Source organism: Engystomops pustulosus, chromosome 3 (assembly GCF_040894005.1).
Source record: "Engystomops pustulosus chromosome 3, aEngPut4.maternal, whole genome shotgun sequence".
In the NCBI taxonomy this organism is placed as follows: domain Eukaryota; kingdom Metazoa; phylum Chordata; class Amphibia; order Anura; family Leptodactylidae; genus Engystomops; species Engystomops pustulosus.
This window is the reverse complement of record NC_092413.1, coordinates 45,281,149-45,300,406: the sequence shown is the minus strand read 5'-3', so window position 1 is coordinate 45,300,406 and position 19,258 is coordinate 45,281,149. Positions and strand designations below refer to the sequence as shown.

The window sequence follows — 19,258 nt, the reverse complement described above, 5'->3', positions numbered from 1 at the left end:
CCTATCTTTTTCCCGTGTACGGAGCGGTACACGTGTGGCTCGTTGCTGCCATTGCCGTCTATGGTAGACGTATGTACAGCCACAAGCTTGTGGGCATACATACACCCCCCATACGGTTGTGTGAATACGGCCTTATATGTAAAGGATGCCCCTATGTCATGGTTACAAACCTGGGTAACCACAAGAAAGTTTATCTATTTACATACATCTTCTATTTACATATCCACTCTTCATCATAGCTGCTTCAGTTGATACCGATTTCTTCAGCCCATTTCCTAACATAAATCTGTAACCTAAATGGAATAAAGAACATTCTGCACATGTAGAAAATCTACAAGTCTATTGTGACTAATCTCGTCATCATTAAATCTGTGGATTAACCCCCTTGAATCACAATAAGGCAAAGTCCATGCAGAACTCTCAGTTTCGTCCTTCTATTCCTGCCACTAATTCTCTTTATTTTCCTACGGTCACTGTGACGCGCAACCCAAACATCCGTAAAATTATACTTTAATGCGACGAAACAGCGGTCGATATATGACTTATTATCATCTGGTCCAGGAGTTACTAAGAGCCTTCTAGAGCGCAAGTAAGAAGTGAATGAGGATCTGACTTCACCCTATGAACTGTATAAAGAAAAAAAAATGAAACTTGGAGGGGGTGGGAATGAGGAGCAGGGCGGAGAGTGGAGCAGCCGGAGGAATTGGAAGCTTTTGTGCTGATGATGGTAAAGTTTGAGCAGTGAGCTCTTTCTTGTAGTTGCTTTTGTTTGGAAGAGCTGCATGTGTGTCTATGTAACAAGCCCTCCCAGGGGATCAGTGTGAATGAATCCAGTGCTAAGCAGCAGCAGCAGCCTCTACCCATGATCTGCAGGCAGCAGCACACAGCCTAGTGTCCTTCCCCTGCCTGCATCATGCTGCCTCCTGTGTGTGAGCTGCCCAGACGCATGTAACATGGATTAGGAGCACAGCACAAGGAGCTGGAGTTGGAAGAAGTCTTCATACTGACTGCCTGCACTCTCTGCACCTAACCCAGGGGGACCCCTCTTATTCTACCCACTGAGTGCATTGTATTGGATGTGGACATGCTTGCACTGACACAGGGAGAGCAGTGCCAGATCTGTGCCCTGCCAGGGATGATGGAGACCCTGCAGAGGAAGAGCAGGACCCGCAGGAAAAGGAAGGAGCTACTGCTGGGGCAGATGTGCTTTATGGGCTGCCTCATGCTGCTGGCTTCTGCTGTCTCCCACTGGGCAGGAATACTGGGTGAGTTCATGTTCTGTGCAGTGGTCACCTACAGACCTCACATTGAAGGGTCAAGAATTGTTTTATTGTCTTTTGCTTATTACCTAAAGTATAAAGTGGCACTTCCATAGTATTAAGCTGTTATTGGTGAAGCAGCATGGTACCACATGGTACCCAAACATCAGGTGCCCTTAAAAATCACAATCATGCCAACATATGGCAACTGCTCTCTAGGAGAGTTAGTCATTTACAGCTTGCAGGGTACTATTATTATATTGTATTTGTATTTTTATAATTAATAATTAGGCAAGCCCTGTATAGTGCTCCGTAATCCGAGCGCTATATAAATAAAGAAATTATTGTTATTAAAGGAATTATTAATTTTATTATATGGTGTTAGAATGATGGATAAGGAGGACATACATAGAGCGATATGACTAAATATTTACTGCTACATTGTCATTCCAGGCCAGCAATGCAAGTTAGTTTCTAAAACAAACCACAGGCATGTAAATTGCCATTAAGTTGTTGCTGTATGTGGTTGGTGATTTTACTACAGATCCCCCCCATACTTAACCCCATCATGATTACAACCAGTCTTGGGTCAGTGGATGATTACATCCTCGCTGGAGTCTACCTGAGAGGTGGATTTCTGTAGACCTTTCATATCTTATGTGACTCAGCTGCATCATTCATCATGACTATACACATAAACAATATAAACTTGCTTGTCTTGTGCACAGTTTAGCCGGTGATGTTTGGAGTGAGGTTTCATAGTGGATAAGGCTGGGAAAAGATGTAGGTCCTTGTAGGTGAAATATTGCACATTTTGTTAAAAATCAATAACTGATTTAAAGTCATGTTCTGATATGTACAAGACATGTAAAATCATCATAGCTGTGCCAGTGGTTTCATTCCCACTTCATAATCTGCTGTGTTGAACTTGCTTGGAAGTGCATGATGCTTCCTGACGTGTCAGGGTCATGTCATAGCTGTAAGATTATGATGAATGATGAATCACAATATGAAAACAAGTCTCATACATATTTCTTATGGTTCCATGGATTGGAAGGGATCATATACCTTAGTTTTCATTGCATAGATGGAATTGTTAATGATTGTCATGATTAAAAAGAATTTGCTACATATTTCCTGTAAATTATGGAGATTTCGGAACTAAGAACAATTTTCCTACATAAGATGATTTATGTTATCATTTACAAATATACAGTTACATTGTTTCAATATAAGAATAGCTCTGTAAGTTAACATCAAACAGAATGGGCTTATGGCAGCGTGAATGTGAAAGGACAAACCCAACTCTGCTACATCTGCTGACTGCACTGTTACATCTGGCAGACTCAGCACTGCTCAGCTGCTTTACATCCAGCAAACTCATCTCTACCATATCGGCAGAATAAATCTATGTCCTATGGGGACACTGTAAAAAAATACCCTCTTCGCTGGTGATGAGACTCGTGCTGACATGAACGGCAGAGGGAAAGTGAGGATAAGCAGTGGCTGAGTGCAGAAGAGACTTGTGAACAGGTGAACTGAATTGTACCAAGGAGAGTCATCCTGTATTCGCAGCTGTCTTCTTGGTGGTCTGAGAACCACATACTAAGATTTTTTTGTCATCCTGAGGCTGATGCTTGATGGAAGGAGAGGCAGGTGTCCACGACCAAGTGTATACACTAATATATCTGTAACGTGGAGGGGGGTCGCAAACAGACATGACCCCAAAGAAGTCCACATCTCCTCTGTCCCTCCAGCTGTTATGATATCCCCAGCCCCCAGTGACTGTGCTGTGAATCATCCAAGTGTTGCTTGGACAGCTGAATAAACCACAGGTTGCCTGTTGCTGACCTATATAAGCCATTAATAGAGACTGGTATCAATTGCATGAAGAAAAAAAAACTCATTCGGATACAAGGATTACACCCAACATAAGAGCGGAATTACATAAAGCTGCGGTTGAATGACATGTTTTGTCTGACCAGAGACTGTCATTACAAAGTGCAGAATGGTCCAGGGTGGTAATTGTGGCTGCAGAGAGACTGGCTGTCAGTGACATGTAACACAGTGAATAGGAATGGAGTGACTGACCTATTTTTCCTCCTATTATCTCCCGAGCAGATCTTTTTCTTTTACCCACATTTAGATATTGTAGGAGGATTGTCAGCAAACATGTTTGTTCTGTTAAATGATACAATGCAAGTAACAGATGACCTTGATGTTAAAGTCGTATGAAGGTGGAGTGAGTGGTTATTTTTTTTTTTGGTTATTTTTAACATACATATAGGAAGGGAAGCACAAGCCTCCAGCCTGCGGTGTAGGACCTATAGAGCTAAATATAAAACAGGACATCTCAAAAAAGGAACTTTTAGTAGTGTTTTATTTTAGAGGCAACTGTTTCTTCTATGTTTCTGTGGCATCTGTATTAACTGTGTTATCTCGTGTATACAATGCGATCCTCATTTCCAATATTAAAGCTCAGGGCCGCATCATAAAGCGAAACTTTTTCATCCAGTTCATCCGTTAATTTGCCTTCTAATACAGAATTCTCCACATACAGTTATAAACTGCATAAAAAGTGGAATAACATTATAAATACTTTAAATTAGAACACAAACATTGTACATCATTCATTACAAAGTGAATCAAACTACACAATTGTTATATGCTTATTAACTTGCAAATTTTAATGCATCTTTTCATGCATTTTCCTAAAATTTATTTTTATTTATTGTACGATAGTTTAGGCAAATCTGCAAGTAATTTATGTGGCCTTATAGTCCGGAGATACAACTTGAGAGACATCCTTAGACGTCGGCTGTGACTGAAATAGTAGCAGTTTGTTGACACCTCTAACAGTTGAATCAACTTTTACAGTCAAGTTCACACGTCACAGAATGGCAGATCTAAGTTAGTTTTTTAACAGAAGGATTATGGTAGAAATCTGAGGATGACTGAATTTCTGAAGTAGATTCTTGTCTACGTTTGGATTTGAGATTTTAATTCATCTGTCCATGTTAGGATATAAGACCTCAAAGAAAGAAGGATATAAACCAAGTACCAACCATTAGGATCCATCTCCTAAAAACAAATGAGATGCAACTGGAAAAACAAAACAAGTCCCCGTCATTTGAGCAGAAAAAAATTCCTACAGATTTATTTATTCTGTTCATTGATGTTTTTATGGCAAAGAATATATGTAGATTTTTCAGTTGCATGTGAATAGGGTACAAAATTGCAAAGAATCCATAAGAAGGTAAAATTTTTAAGGAAATACATTGAAGGGGATTTATCAACAGTGGCGCAGTGTCCGTGTTTTTGGTGCCTGAATCATGCGTTAAATTACCCAGCAATGTAAGATTGTGGCGCAAGGGATAAATGAATTGCTGCACAACAGAAAATGGTCTGAACAAACTACACATGAATTAGAACTCAGTAGACCAATTAGTGTGCTCTAAGTGTGCACCAAAAAGAGTGTCCGGAAACTAGCTTGAGATTTCAAAGCTGTGCCCAAATTGTGCGCCCCCAAAAAAGGACCAATATTATGGCTTTGACGCTTCATAAATAGGGCACCACTTCATAAACACTTCATAAATTGGCGGAACGCCTACAATGACTGTCCCCAATCTTCTCTAGAGATGAGTGAATCATCCCAGATTCAATTCGTAGACGCTTTGTTTCATTTTTGGAGATTTGGACTGAAAATGAGCCATGTCCAGTTGCTAGGGGAGTAAAGCTTCCTGATTGGCTGTTCAAAATATCCAGGTTAGGCTGAGCTGCCGAATGGAGGAATCCGCTCAACTCTATTCAGGACCAAATCAAAGCGGTCTGAACTGCTGTTGCTCCAATTGTCCTGCAGATTGCCATATAAACTGCTCTAGTCCTCTAAAACACAGATTGTTTTAAAAACATTTCCAAATGTTTCAAATTTTCCCCTCCCTAATTTCAGGGATGAATAACCACAGTAACAAGCCTCTATTTTTAAAGATTTTTCCATAGCGACTGTGAAAATATTCTGATTCTTTTGATTGCCTGAAAAATGTCAGATTTGTATTGAATCTATGAACCAACCAATCTTCTTGCTTGTTTGATTCAGAAACTTCCTGTACAGTATACATTAAGTCCTGCCATATTATTACACTGCATCCTGGGAAAAGAATCATCTTTTTTGAGATGACATTTTTATATTCAATCATTTTATTCAAAACAATATTCAACAAATACAAGTAAAGATAATGTTCAGGGAGATGGTACAAAGAAAACAGTATAGGCTTGTAAACTCCATTCAATCGGAGTGAATGATGAAGTGTCCGTGTCCATCCCACACAATAAGGGAAATACACTGATACGGTTCGGTTGTTCAATAAAAAGATGGCGGGTTGTTTGAGATGACATTTTTAAGTAACAATTTGTTATTTTTACAAAGTTATTTCACATTTTATGTAGATTTTATCTATAGGAAAACTAAAAGATGGTGGCAACAAACACGTAAACGTCCTATAAACACGAGGGGCACCTGATGGTTGATCGTAGTTTCCTGTGCACCTCTGTCAGTGATGGTGACGTCTTGTGGAATGTTGGAATAGTATTTACAAAACATAGCCAGTTATTCTTAGCGGACTCATGTGAGGTCGGAGGCATGTATAATTTTTCCGAGGGCTACTGACAACATGCCTCTTCTTGAGTATTTTGATAGTAAAGTTATATTGATAAAAACTAGGGTATTTGCACATCTCAAATGCAATGAAGCTTGTCATCTGCTGTTAACCTGCTAGAAAACTCTGATTCTGACTGAAGTGTTCAGGTATTCACCAATTCTGCTTCAACCATACATTATATTTAAAGGGAGCATGCCACCAAATTTTATAGAATTAATCTACTAGCACTTTCAGGTGGGGTATAAAATGTCTTTACTAGAATTCCCTCTTTTATGTGAAAACTATAAAAAACAATCTCCTCTAAAGTCATGTGAAAATGAGCAGAGAAGAGTCATATTTGTCCTTTGATGATTCAATTTTGGTGGCTGCTGGGGTGGTGTCAATTCATACACCCCTATCTTCATTTCTATAGTACCTAGAAGTACCTGCTTTCATAATCGGCTCTGTAGCTCACAGAATGTAATTTTAAAGATAAGATTCTTATCTTTAATATGACACCAACATCTTGTTTCTAGGTACTATAGAACCAAAGGTAAGTGGGTCTGAATTTACATTCCCCCTGCAGCTTTTAGAGGACATCTAGCTCCAGGATGAAGATTTGCACACCAAGCACACTTACATACTGGTATGTGCCCTCTCTGGCAGGATCCACTCTTCTTTTAGGCCTTGTTTTCATAAAAAAAAACCTCAGGCTCATTTGCACATTTTTTTTCCCATAAAACAAGGGCATAAGAAGATAAAAGAAGAGGGGATCGAGAAGATGTGGCACACACCAGTGTGTCAGTGTGCTTGCTTTACAAACCTTCATCCTGGTGGTAGATTTCTTTTAAACGTGACACATCTCAGGCAAAATGTGACTCTCCTGTGATCATTTTCACTTGACTGTGGAGGGGATTTACTTTATAGATAAATGGATGAGATAACACATTAAAAAAGGAATTTTAGAAAGGATATTTCATACCATAACCGAGGGGGCTAGTAGTGTAATGTGGTATAATTTGGTGACAGATTCTCTTTAAAGAAAACTAGCCTTTATTTACATACTATATACCTGTAGATCTGCATATTTTGTCTCCGTTTGGTAGTTAACCATTAGAGAAATACTGGTGTCAGATCTGATTCCATAGTTTTCTGAGAGATTGTTCGTGGCATCTGGCAGATCAATTTTGGCACCAGATTTTTTCCTTGTGTCAACAGGAAAATGCTGATTATGTCATTATTTTGTGATAAAACATTTTCAGCAATTTTATTGTACAAAAAGTTGTACATTAAAGATAATCCCTGATGCCCCCTTCAAGATCTAATTCACCCAATTCATTCGTGTATTAAAGTACATTGTCACCCAATTCTTTGGGAGCGTGTAATTGCCAGCACTTACTGGACTATAAACAGGAGAATCACACCTAGGTCATGCCCAAGGAGGAACCTACACTATCCTCGGGGTTTGTCTTTTGTTCACTTGAGAAAGGGGTAGAGTACCCCAAAATGTGTTGTGTTTTAAAGACCTTGAATAAAAACTTTTAATATACCTATCTCTGCGCCATCCATCTGGACCACTACTCTCACATATCCTATAGAGTCTGGCAACTCTACATAGGAGATCACCCTCTGGAGGCAGCACCAGACTAAAATTTATCACAAAGCCTACAATAGTGTTGTGCCTATCCAAAGCACGACCAAAAACGGTGAGCACAATCTTTACCTTTACGTCCCAAGATGTCACACTATTAGCGGTTTCTCCCTGTCCTCTCTTGCCATTCTCTCTACCTCACAGGTGCAGGTCACACCTTGGTCCAGTAGCCATTGTTGGCCCAATAAAGTATTTCTCCCAGTATTGTTAATGATCATTGGGTGGGGGCACTGGTAAAAATTTTGCATTTGAGACTAGCACCTTCAAAAAATTTTTTCACCATTTGATCATACAGTTTGGGGGGTCCAAGAAACTCCTGGCCATACATCTGATTGAATGGTGGCGCAAGCAACTCATGGACACCTACTATTACTATACTATTACTAGTATCAGTGGAGTAACTTAAAGCTGATGGGTCCCAGTGCAGAGTGTGTGCCAGGCCCCCGACTATATTGTATCGTTTATAGTACTAGTCTTCTCATTTGAGAAAGTGACACCTTATTGACCCACTAAGCTTCTTGGGCCTGGTTTGTACATTTAGCTTAGAATGTATATAGTATATATAATGAGTTTTAGAAATATTTGCTTATATGTTTTCTTTTACACCCATTATCTTGTGATACCTCAATTAGAATGATATGGTTATATTTGTTAGCTGTATGTGACGTACAAGCTGTATTTTGTATGGGCCATACACACTTTCATTGCAGCTTTTACGACGCTTGTACCTAGAATTCTTGTTTTTGCAATTCCCTTTAAAGGTCTGGATTTGAGGCTGAGAATCCTAGCTGTCAAGTCTGCTTTGAGATGATGACTCCATATTACGCAGGTGGGGAATGAAAGCTGCTCATGACATTGATCTGGAAGGCATCATGTGGCGGAGTCATACAGACATGCAGCGGCCCTGACATGTATATGCTTTCAAACCCGTGCTACGATGTTTGAGTTAATGTCATAGGAGGTGCATTAAAATGGTTTACTTTCAGCAAATGTTACCATAATAATCTATGTTGCTACCCTATGTTCCATTTGCATCTGTCAGTCCTAAAATAACCTGAAATCTTTACATATTATCCTTACAAAACAGCTCATCTCATTGCGACACATAAATATACATATACATATATATGGAGGAGAAAATCTGTACCATAAAAGCAGATATATATATAAGCAGGCCTACAGCAATAGTAAGAAAACCAAAGACTCTACAAAATTGAAATGACCACACGAAGAACTAAATGTCTCAAAATTATAAAAATCACAGGATTGATAGAGATGGTAATGATATACCAAAAATTAAAAAAAATGGAAACAAAATATTCAAAACATCTAATTTTATTCAATACTGAGTATGAGCGCCATACACACAATACACACACTTACACGCCTTGGCATTCTACCAGTGATGTCACAAATGGTTTGGGCACAAAAGTCATCAAGGTCCACTGCTGGTTGCCTTCACTATTATGGACCAATGCTATCCCAAATGTCTCAGTGAGAGACTGGTCCGGCAGCACTGCAGGCTATGGTAGCCCGTTTAGGTCACCCAGACAGCAACACAATTAACATTGCAATGTGGCCTGGCATTGTTGTGTTAAAAACAGCCCCTAGGACACTCCGAAAAACGTCTGTACCACTGGTTCCACAACCAATTCAATGTAACACAGAGACATGAGGGGCCTAACTACTGTACAAAATACACTGGAGTAGGACCAGGTTGACATTGTGACATTCCCTTGTGAAGGCCTCTTCATAGCATTGTCCGCCTTGTCTCTTGACCAACCTCCATCTATAATTATGTCTAAGTAAAGAGCAGCACTCGTTGCTGAAGAGGATAGACCTCCATTTCCAGGTTTAAAAGGGTTGTTCAGTTTCAGGAAATAATTGATATTGTTTTTGTAATAAAAAGTTATACAATTTTCCAATATACATTCTGTACCAATTCCTCGCTGTATTCTCGCTGGTTGCTGTCATTCTATAGGAAGCTTAATTTTTTACTTCCAGTGAATATAAAGCGATCCATGGTCATGTGATGTCACACAGGTGCCGTGCGCCTGTATGACATCACATGACCAGGGATCGGGTTCTATCCACAGGAAGTAAACAATGACTTGTCCTAAAGAAGGACAGCAAGCAGAGGAATTGATACAGAAAGTATATTGTAAACTTGTATGACTTTTTGCTACACAAACACTATCAATTATTTGCTGAAAATGGACAACCCCTTTTAATAGAACACCTGCTACTGCGGTTTGTTAGATGCTGTTTTATGACTGCATATCACATACCACAAGATTTGATAAATTTTTGGAGGTTACATAAATTGTATACCTCCTTCCTTCCTCCAACTTACCACAGATTGGAGCTAGGTGCTTGGAAATGTAATCATTTGCTCTGCTTTCTTGATGTACAGTGAAGTCTCCTTTCTTTTACCTCATCAGCCAGAGATTCCTGTCCATAAAATGGCCGCACATGGAGGGTCATGTGATCTCTATCTGTCCATGAGCAAACCGTATGATAGTATTCATGATTTAAGATCAAGGTCCTGGCAGGGTTTTAATTTACATATCAAGAAAGCGGTGCAGAACTTTTAATAGATGATAAATTACCTGTTATCCTGCCCCCCTCGCTTAAATTGGCAAACCCCTTTAAGTACAGATATGGTAAGGAGTTTGAATGTAACAGTATGAACCATGAACTATGATGCTTGAAGGTAAATGTGGCAGGTTGTGGACAGCTTTGTAGGTCACGGTTAATACTTGATACCTAGTGTTAAGATAGGTAGCAGGGAAAAGCAGAAGAGAAATTTATGGTAATCCCATAGCAAACTTTATATATTTACATATGACATCATCATAACCTATTTGGTCTCATTTGGACAACGATGAGGAACCGAGTCCTGACTGTAGAAGAGACTGTGATGATTCATGATGTATGCATTCAAACACACGTATAAGCGTCAAAGGAATTTGGCTTCGAGAGTCTGATACAGAAATAGTCCCTTCAATATGTGAAACAGAGACACATACTTACTCATAAATGATATGTCTGGCTGATCTTGTAAACATGCCATGGACATTCGGTGAAGATAATTACCTGCCACCTTTCACCAGCCTGTTATTTTATATCCCATTCATTGTAATTATGGCCCATAGTACACAGTGACTAACACCAATAATGTTCGACCCGGGAGGCAATTAACCTTGTAATAACATCTCAGCCCTGAAATCTGATGGAGCCAATAACCAGTCATATGGCTCGTGAAAATTTTGTAACTAATATAGATTATGCAGCTTTGTCATGGAACTGAAAAAGACATATTATTGTAGATTGTGGGAGAAAACTGGCTCACAGTAATAGGTCTGCATGTGTTTTGTGAGAGAAAGAAAGTTAATGGATGTATGGAGAGGGGTAACTGGCTCCACAATGATTCCATAATGATCTAAAGATGGGGGTGTTGAGTTGTCAATGTAATCTTTACCTATGTAGAGAATATTTCACTTGGTAGTTCAGGTGTTTTAGGAAATAAGTCTATGCAGTGATTGTAAATAGTAGAATCATTAGAAATGTATCAGCTTCTTATCTATCAGCAGGTTGTGCGAATACATAAACCTGATTTATACACTATGGGGCACATTTACTGAAAGTCCATGTATAATGCAGCGTGCGGCAATTCACTAAGATCATACGCCTGAAATCATGAATGTGTCACTTCCCCGCTCAGGTCCGACAGAGTTCACCATCTTTTTTGTGGTGCATTTTAAACAAAGGCCGCGCAACACAATTTGAAAGTTTAATCCAGCGCTCGGTCCGAATCAGTGGGACTGTCCGACAGAACAACTCCTAATTTGTGTCGCATGGAAGCCAGAGCAGGTGCACCACAAAAAGGGTCACGTGCGCCACAATCCCAGTGCAGACACTTATTAAATGTGCAAGCCTGTTTAGCCCCCAAAAAGGTGCACACTCCGACTAAAGTGTGCACCACGACCCTTAGTAAATAAGCCCCACTGTGTATAAAGAAAGAAAAAAAGAGAGAAAACAAGAGACCCCAGAAACTTTTGTCTTAAATAAAGTAGGTGTAAGTAAGGTTTAGTTTGTCTGTTCTTGACGAGTAAATACGATTTATTTATTCAGTTTAATAAAACTATGAAATCTTGAATGAATGTCCTGGGTATATGTACAATAAGCGATGTAAGCAAGCATGTTAGTGTCACTCTTTGCTTCATTGCAGTCAATTGGTGAGATCAAAAAAGTTTTTTTGCTCATTAAATGGACACTTTGAATCCTTGACAAAAAATATATATACACAATATTTTTGCTAATTTATTAAACAAAAAAAACTGAAATATCACATGGTCATAAGTATTCAGACCCTTTGTTGTGCTGTCCATTTTTTTTCAGATCTTTCTTGAGATGATTCTACTCCTTCATTGGAGTCCAGCTTTGTTTAATTAAACTAATTGGACTTGAATAGGAAAGGCACACACCTGTTTATAAAAGACCTCACAGCTCACAGTGCATATCAGAGCACATGAGAATCATGAGGTCTAAGGAACTGCCTACGGAGCTCAGAGACAGAATTTTGCAGGGTACAGATTTGACCAAGTTTACTGTGGCCTCCATAATCCATAAATGGAAGACGACCACAACTCTTTCTTAACCTGGCAGTCCAGCCAAACTAAGTAATTGTGGGAGAAGAGCCTTGGTGAGAGAGGTAAAGGTTAAACCCAAGATCACTGTGGCTGAGCTCCAGAGATGCAGTAGGGAAATAGGAGAAAGTTCCACAAAGTCAACTATCTCTCCAGCCTCCATCTGTCGGGGCTATATGGCAGAGTGTGCCTATGGAAGCTTCTCCTCAGTGAAAAGCATATGAAAACCTGGATATAGATTTAAAAAAAACACTTAAGGGACTCCCAGACTATAATAAATATGATTCTCTGGTCTGATAAGACAAAAATTCAACTTTTTGTTATTAATTCTAAGTGTTATGTGTGGAGAAAACCAGGCACTGCTCATCCCCTGCCAAATACATTCCCAACACTGAAACATGGTGGTGGCAGCATCATGCTATGGGGGTGTTTTTCAGCTGCAGGGACAGGGCGACTGGTTGCAACTGAAGGAAAGATGAATGCGGCCAAGTATAGAGATATCCTGGATGACAACCTCTTCCAGAGTGCTCTGGACCTCAGACTGGGCCGAAGGTTCACCTTCCAACAAGACAATGACCCTAAGCACAAAGCTAAAATAACAAAGCAAAGGCTTCAGAACAACTCTGTGACCATTCCTGACTGGCCCAGCCAGAGCCCTGACCTAAACCCAATGGAGCATCTCTGGAGAGACATGAAAATGGCTTCCACCAATGTTCACCATCCAACCTGAAGGAACTGGAGAGAATCTGCAAGGAAGGATCCGCAAGCAGCAGAGGATCCCCAAATCCAGTGTGAAAAACTTGTTGCATCATTCCCAAGAAGACTCCTGGCTGTACTAGCTCAAAAGCTGCTTCTACTCAATACTGAGCAATGGGGCTGAATACTGTCACAATGCCCATGTGATATTTCAGTTTTTCTTGTTTAATAAATTAGCAAAAATATGTACATTTCTGTTTTTTTCTGTTAAGATGGGGTGCAACGTTTACATTAATGAGCAAAAAAAAAAATCTTTGTCAATGTTACTAATTAGCTGCAATGAAACCAAGAGTGCAAAATTTAAAGGCATCTAAATATTTCTGTACCCACTGAATATATTGTTCTATTTCCAATCAAACTAATATCCTGATGGTTCTGAATTCTTTATAAAATCTAATTTAAATGCAGTTTATCTATGGGTGTCTACCACACATGAAGACAACATTCCCATATTTACATTTGGTTAGGGATTTAGGTCGCATCAGCTTCAACGTGCATGAAATATGCTCATCCAATATCACGCTAATCATTTGGTTGGGACATTTTTGATCTTTTCATTCTCTGCTTTAGGTGTGTAGATCACTTATATCACATACTATTTATCCAGTAATAGGTTCTATAATGTCAGTATATACACTTATTCTGTAGTGATTGATTTGATCCATGTAATAGCCATGAAAGTCATGTGTTATTAGAATGTATGGGAGTTGCTGTGCTATTTTTAGTAAATATGTCTACGGGGAGAAATAAGAACATTTTCCACTGGATTTTTTCATTGTAAGATATAGGCGGTATTAAATCCTCATGTACAATTGTGCACTAATGTTTCTTGAGATTTTGGCTTCAAGCCAGTGCAGATTTTCTCAGATTTCAAGGGGGAGGGTATGTTATGGTATGTATGGATTCTGCTTTATTTTGTAAAATCTAATGAGAAAATACAGTATAAAATGATAATAGATCCCCCTTGTAGATGAATAAATAATAAATACTTGGAAGTCATGAAGTCTTTGTCTGTGCTATGTATTATTATTTTAGTCAGACTATTGAGGGTTAAATTTATATGTCCTGTTTATTTCAGGCCTGCATTCACACAAAAGCTTTTATGCACGATGACCTCTGTGCAAATTATTTTCAAACGTTGCATCATAAATCACATGACTTTTAGGATTTTTGTTTTTTTTAATGCTACAGAAAACCTGCAAAGGTTTAGTAGATTTCCTTCTTCAAAAGTAAGTTATTATTTCTTCTATAAAAAAAAAAGCTATTGAGAAATAGTATTATCTTCTGATCCATTTTTATATTTCTATTCTGTGAACGGTAGATATTCTATTTTCTTGTCTTGTCTGAGCTGCTTAACATCATTCCTAGATATACTTTACAGCAGCTTTATGGACCTGTAGTCTGGACCTGTCAGCTAGGGATGTCATGGGGGAAGGAGGGAGTGAGCTCTGACCATTACCTTCTGCATCTAGTATATTATATAGATGGTTTTGGTAAAAACCAGGGTCATTTAAACCTAAAGGCAATGGATTCTGCTGCCCATGGCACTAGGGGGACCCCCCTCAGTCCTAAAGAGCTTGGCATAAATAAGAAATTTTGGCAAGTACAGTACCTCAATAGGGTCACCTATATTATATTCATCACTGTAACTTTCTCTGTAGTCCAAAGGAGCCACTGGTCATGTGGTCCACCAGAAGCAGGGCTCAATCGTTACTTGGCACAGACTCCTTGACACACCAAGAAGTCTGCAGGACCTGGGAAGTCACAGGAAGGCCCAGGTCCTGCTGCCTGTGGGTCATGTGACCCACAGCTGCTACAAACTAAAAAGAAACCTTACTAGGCTATGTACAATATAGGTGAACTCATTGGTACCAAGTACCTGGTAAAGTGACTAATTCTTTAACTTCAACTAAATATGCATCCTCAGGATGCAGATACAGTTGTGTGCAGTCTGTCTACTACTTCTATCCTGCATTTGTCAGCACAGGACAATACTACTACTTATATTGTGTTTATATGCAGTAGGCACTGTCGTGTATTGTATCTCCGATTCTGCTTCTACAGTATCGGCATAGCATGATACTATTCCTATTGTGTATATATAGACACTCCACTGTATTGCAGGATCTTAGTGTATAGATGGATAAGTGGAGTCCTAGAGGGCTACACCTGTGATCCAGTCAACAGCTCCTTTTGCCGATCCTCATTTATCGCTCCACAAAGGTCAATGCAAAGTCATTGCAGAACATTAGTAGAAGTAGCTTTGGAACATCTGTCTAGAATATTTACACTGATTTACTGCAGATTTCTACTTGTTCATAAATATATTCCATTAGTAGCTGAACATGGATGTTGATGTGAGCCATAAAGCCATTTTTAACCACTGTCAGATATCTGCTTCCCATCTGTGTAAATGAGAAGCCACTGAATAAATGTATAAAATAATGACAAAACTGGACAAAATTATTCCTCATATTTGCATACAGGCAAGATGATGCTCTTAGAGAGACTTGATTCTTTTTTCATTGGCCCTAAAGTCACCCTAAGAATGAGAAAAAATTATTCAAGATTTGGTCACCTGAGGACAAAACACATAAGCAGCACTGATATGCAGCTATCTTTTCTGACTGGGAAAGCATTTAAAAATAAAAAAAAGCCCAGAGCGCCACCATCAAAATGACTTTATTTGATATGTTTGACTCCACATTAGAATTCACTGAGGGCTTTCGGAATTTGGGCCTCTCCAAAAGAGACCCTCCAGCATAGAGTACTAAGCAGAGCTAAATGGTACTTCATTAAAGTTAAAAGAAATTTGGATGAAGTCAAGCCTCTGAAAAAGCAAATACATAAAATCTATAAACTGTACAACATGCAATTATTTTTTATTAATTCTAAAACAAGTGCTGCAGTGGTGTCATTAGATCCTAGTGAACTGGTTTATCCCAAAGGGTGCATGGTACCTCCTTATGAAAGGTGAACATAAAGACACCTTGTTCTGTTCTGAATACCCCTAGTTACGATGCAAATTAACAGTAGAGATGAGCAATTCTGAACTTCCTGTTCGAGTTCGGCAGACAATCCAGCAAACTAAAGCCCCTAGCAATTAGCCATGGCTACGATCGGGCAGTAGTGTCCCCTTAGCTATGTCTAGTTGTTAGGGGCTTTAATTTGCCATATTGACTGCATGGCAGCCAAAGTGGCAATATGTCTGGGTTGCACAGAGCGAATGGAAAGTTCGGATCCGCTCATCACTAGTCCTCTTGTTTGTATGGCTTCTGTTACTTCCAGTTCACACAATGGCTTGCAGTGACAAACACAAGTCAATACTATCCAAGACCCAGGAGTAACTAAGAATGCTTGCACAATTTAGGCAGTCCTCAACTGGGACAAACCTGTGAAGATAGTCCATCATTATTTGAAGGAAAGAATTCACTAAATGTGTTCTACCGTTTACAGTGATAAAGGGGCTTACAAGGCATGACCATGATTTCCAAAAATTTGACAGGGAGCAGAGAATGGTGAAGAATAAGTGAGATGTAAAGTCTCTCTGGTGGTCCCTGCTAGTTTACACTACTTGTGGTAATAGCTTGCTGTACAAGACAATAACAGAAAAAGCCATTGTAGTAAAATGTGGCAAAGGGTTGACTTATAATACAAATGGCACATTGTGGGGCATCCTAAAGACAGAACTGATAGGTGTAAATATAGATTTGCACTATATTATACAGTGCCTTCGGTCTAGGAATATTTGAAAGTACAATCCGTGTCCTCTCCATAAGAAAGCATGCCAGCTATGCTCCATCCGTTAACCCTGCTCACTTTTCTTATCCATTTTCAAAAATGGCAAGATACGAGAAAAATGTCTTATGTTGTGACTAGTTCCTTTCCCTGCCATTTTCCATGGCAAAAACAGGCAAGGCCCAATGCCTGCAATTTTGGAAATGCAAAAAGATATAGCAAACCATGGATCTGCACCCTCTGAATCCCCTCGTGAGGGAAAATAATAACAAAAGGAATAACAAAAGGAATAACAAAAAAAAACCTTCTGTTTCCATAAGAAATAAAGAGCAGTTCAGATTGGTCTGTACATACCCTTATACATTCTAAGCAACCTCCAACTTCAGTCTACACCCAAAATCTAGAATGTGCTATCTAGGAGTAATAAACACACCACATAGTACAGACTAGTAGGTAATAAGAGCTTTTTGACTTGTATATGTTTAGGCTTAATGGTCGGTGGCTGTAGCAAGTGTGCAGGAATGGTCCACGCTGGTTCACTCTGCTTTTGGCCTTACCCCCTTTGCCCCTCTCCAGACCCACTTGCCGTGGAGGTCGCATAAAGTGGAAAATAACCACAATGCTTGGCGATACACAATGCACTGTTATTTCAGGGCTTGTACACCAGAAAACTTAAAATCTACCCCATTATTTTTACATATATTATGAGTAAAAAAATTTGTGGAAATATATTGTATACCATCATCTATGTTTTGCCGACCAAATTTCTGAACTTGTGTATATGGCACAAATATAAGAAATACAGCAGGTAAATAGGTTCTCTTGTAAAAGCTCAGCCTTGTATAAATTCACCTAATTTTGTAGGATTTTTCAGTGTTTAAATTGTAGGGAAAAAATTAAGCAAACAAAATGACTATGCTTAACAGAGGGTTGTTTGCCCTTAGGATGTATTGTAAGAAGGCCAAACGAGGAAGTGGCCAGGACCGTTCCCCAATCTTTTTGGATGATTTACAAGTTCTTACTGTAGACTTAAAAGTCCAGCATATTGAAGACTGGTTGATGGTATTTGGTAGAGAAAATTTACTGATAATATGTCCCCAGTAAGGCAGCCTCTTGGCTATCTAAGCAAGGGCCGGGCGGATATATCATTTTATACTAAAAGTAATATATAATATCAGGACATTAAACAGGTGGGATGACAAAATCCTTGCTTGGTCATCATTAAGTGTTCTACAACAAGAGAAATAATATAATTAAATTTACATGATTACTAACTTTTTTTAAAACTTTGCAATGGTACTTGAATTAAATAAACAACATATTAATCAGTGGAAAGAACTTATTTCCCCCCTTACTTTGCCCCCCCCCCCTCTTTCTACTCTACTTTTCACTATGAAATCTGAAATTTGTCTTTCTAGCAAGACGGACATAAGCTCATTGAGGTTTCAGATAACACAAGTGGGAAGGGGGAGCTGTGAGTCAGAGCAGCTAGGTTGTCATCCACTGGTTAAAAGGAATCTATCATAAAAATTACCTTCATAAAAGCTGCCTGTTACAGCTGAGCACAGAGATTGCACTGGTGATCTATAGTCATCTATTTTATAAAAAAATATTCTAACATTTCTAAAATTCTAAAAAAGATTTTTTTATAATTATGTATATGAGGCAGAAGTGCTTTGGGGGGCGTTACCAGAGCCTCTCTGGACTCTGGCTTTATTGGCACTTCTCACGAGCCTTCTGCCTCCTCCTGACGTTTCCCGAGCCAGTGACATCCGCCTCTTCTCGGCAATATGCTTGCATACATCATACCATCTGTATTGCATGGCCACCTGCTACTCAGTGCTTCCGAGCATCCTAACCCAGCTTTGGCTTTGTTGCCAAAGTATTGCTTCAATGCCCTCTATCTCTGGGACATACAAATGGTAGGTTGCATGCATGGAAATTGACAAGAATAGGCTGACTTCACCGGCTTGGGGAAAGACCAGAGAAGGATGTGAGAGAAGTGCAGCAGAGACCGTGTATTAGCCAGTGAAGCAAGGGAGTGTGTATTAGCCATTGAAGACACAAAAACAAATAACAAGATACTGCAGAGTAAACCTGACAGGAATTCAAGATTATAGAATAGAAACAGCCCTATTCCTCATGTACACACACTGAGATACTGATTTCTGCAGTTTGTTGAAAGGTGAGGTAATAAACCATCATGTCAGTTCATGAAATGCTGCTGTAAACATCTCAGTGTAACTTGGCATCCAACTTCTAAGTATTTGCAATACCCAAACTGATGACTTGGCAGTCGACGCCTCACTAATCTTAGAAATTGATGACCCTGGTAGCAGAAGATTTTGCATCAGATGTTAAAGAATTTTAAATGTGCTCATCATTACCTACTGCAAATGACAATTTATTACATGTCTATTTTAGTGTAACTGGGTATCCTCTTGGGATATAACCATCATTTTTACTTTTTTTTTACTTTGTATTATTTTTGTTTTTAATATACCTCAATTTAGTTTATATTTACAACATATGTTTCAATTGTAAATTGCACTCCCGTACCTAGTTCAA

At 39.1% G+C, this 19,258-nt stretch overlaps 1 protein-coding gene across 2 annotated transcripts in view; it reads left to right on the top strand.

Annotated features, from left to right (window-relative positions):
• The first annotated feature begins 475 nt into the window (after positions 1 to 475).
• The window catches only part of SLC24A3 (solute carrier family 24 member 3), a 243,400-nt gene continuing 224,617 nt past the window's right edge, over positions 476 to 19,258 (top strand). Inside the window, exon 1 of one of the 2 annotated variants that reach the window (XM_072140635.1) lies at positions 476 to 1,265. In XM_072140635.1, coding sequence (XP_071996736.1) covers positions 1,085 to 1,265 — 181 coding nt within the window. In that variant the 5' untranslated portion in view covers positions 476 to 1,084. The remainder of the gene's footprint in view (positions 1,266 to 19,258) is intronic. The other variant, XM_072140636.1, reaches the window with a different exon arrangement.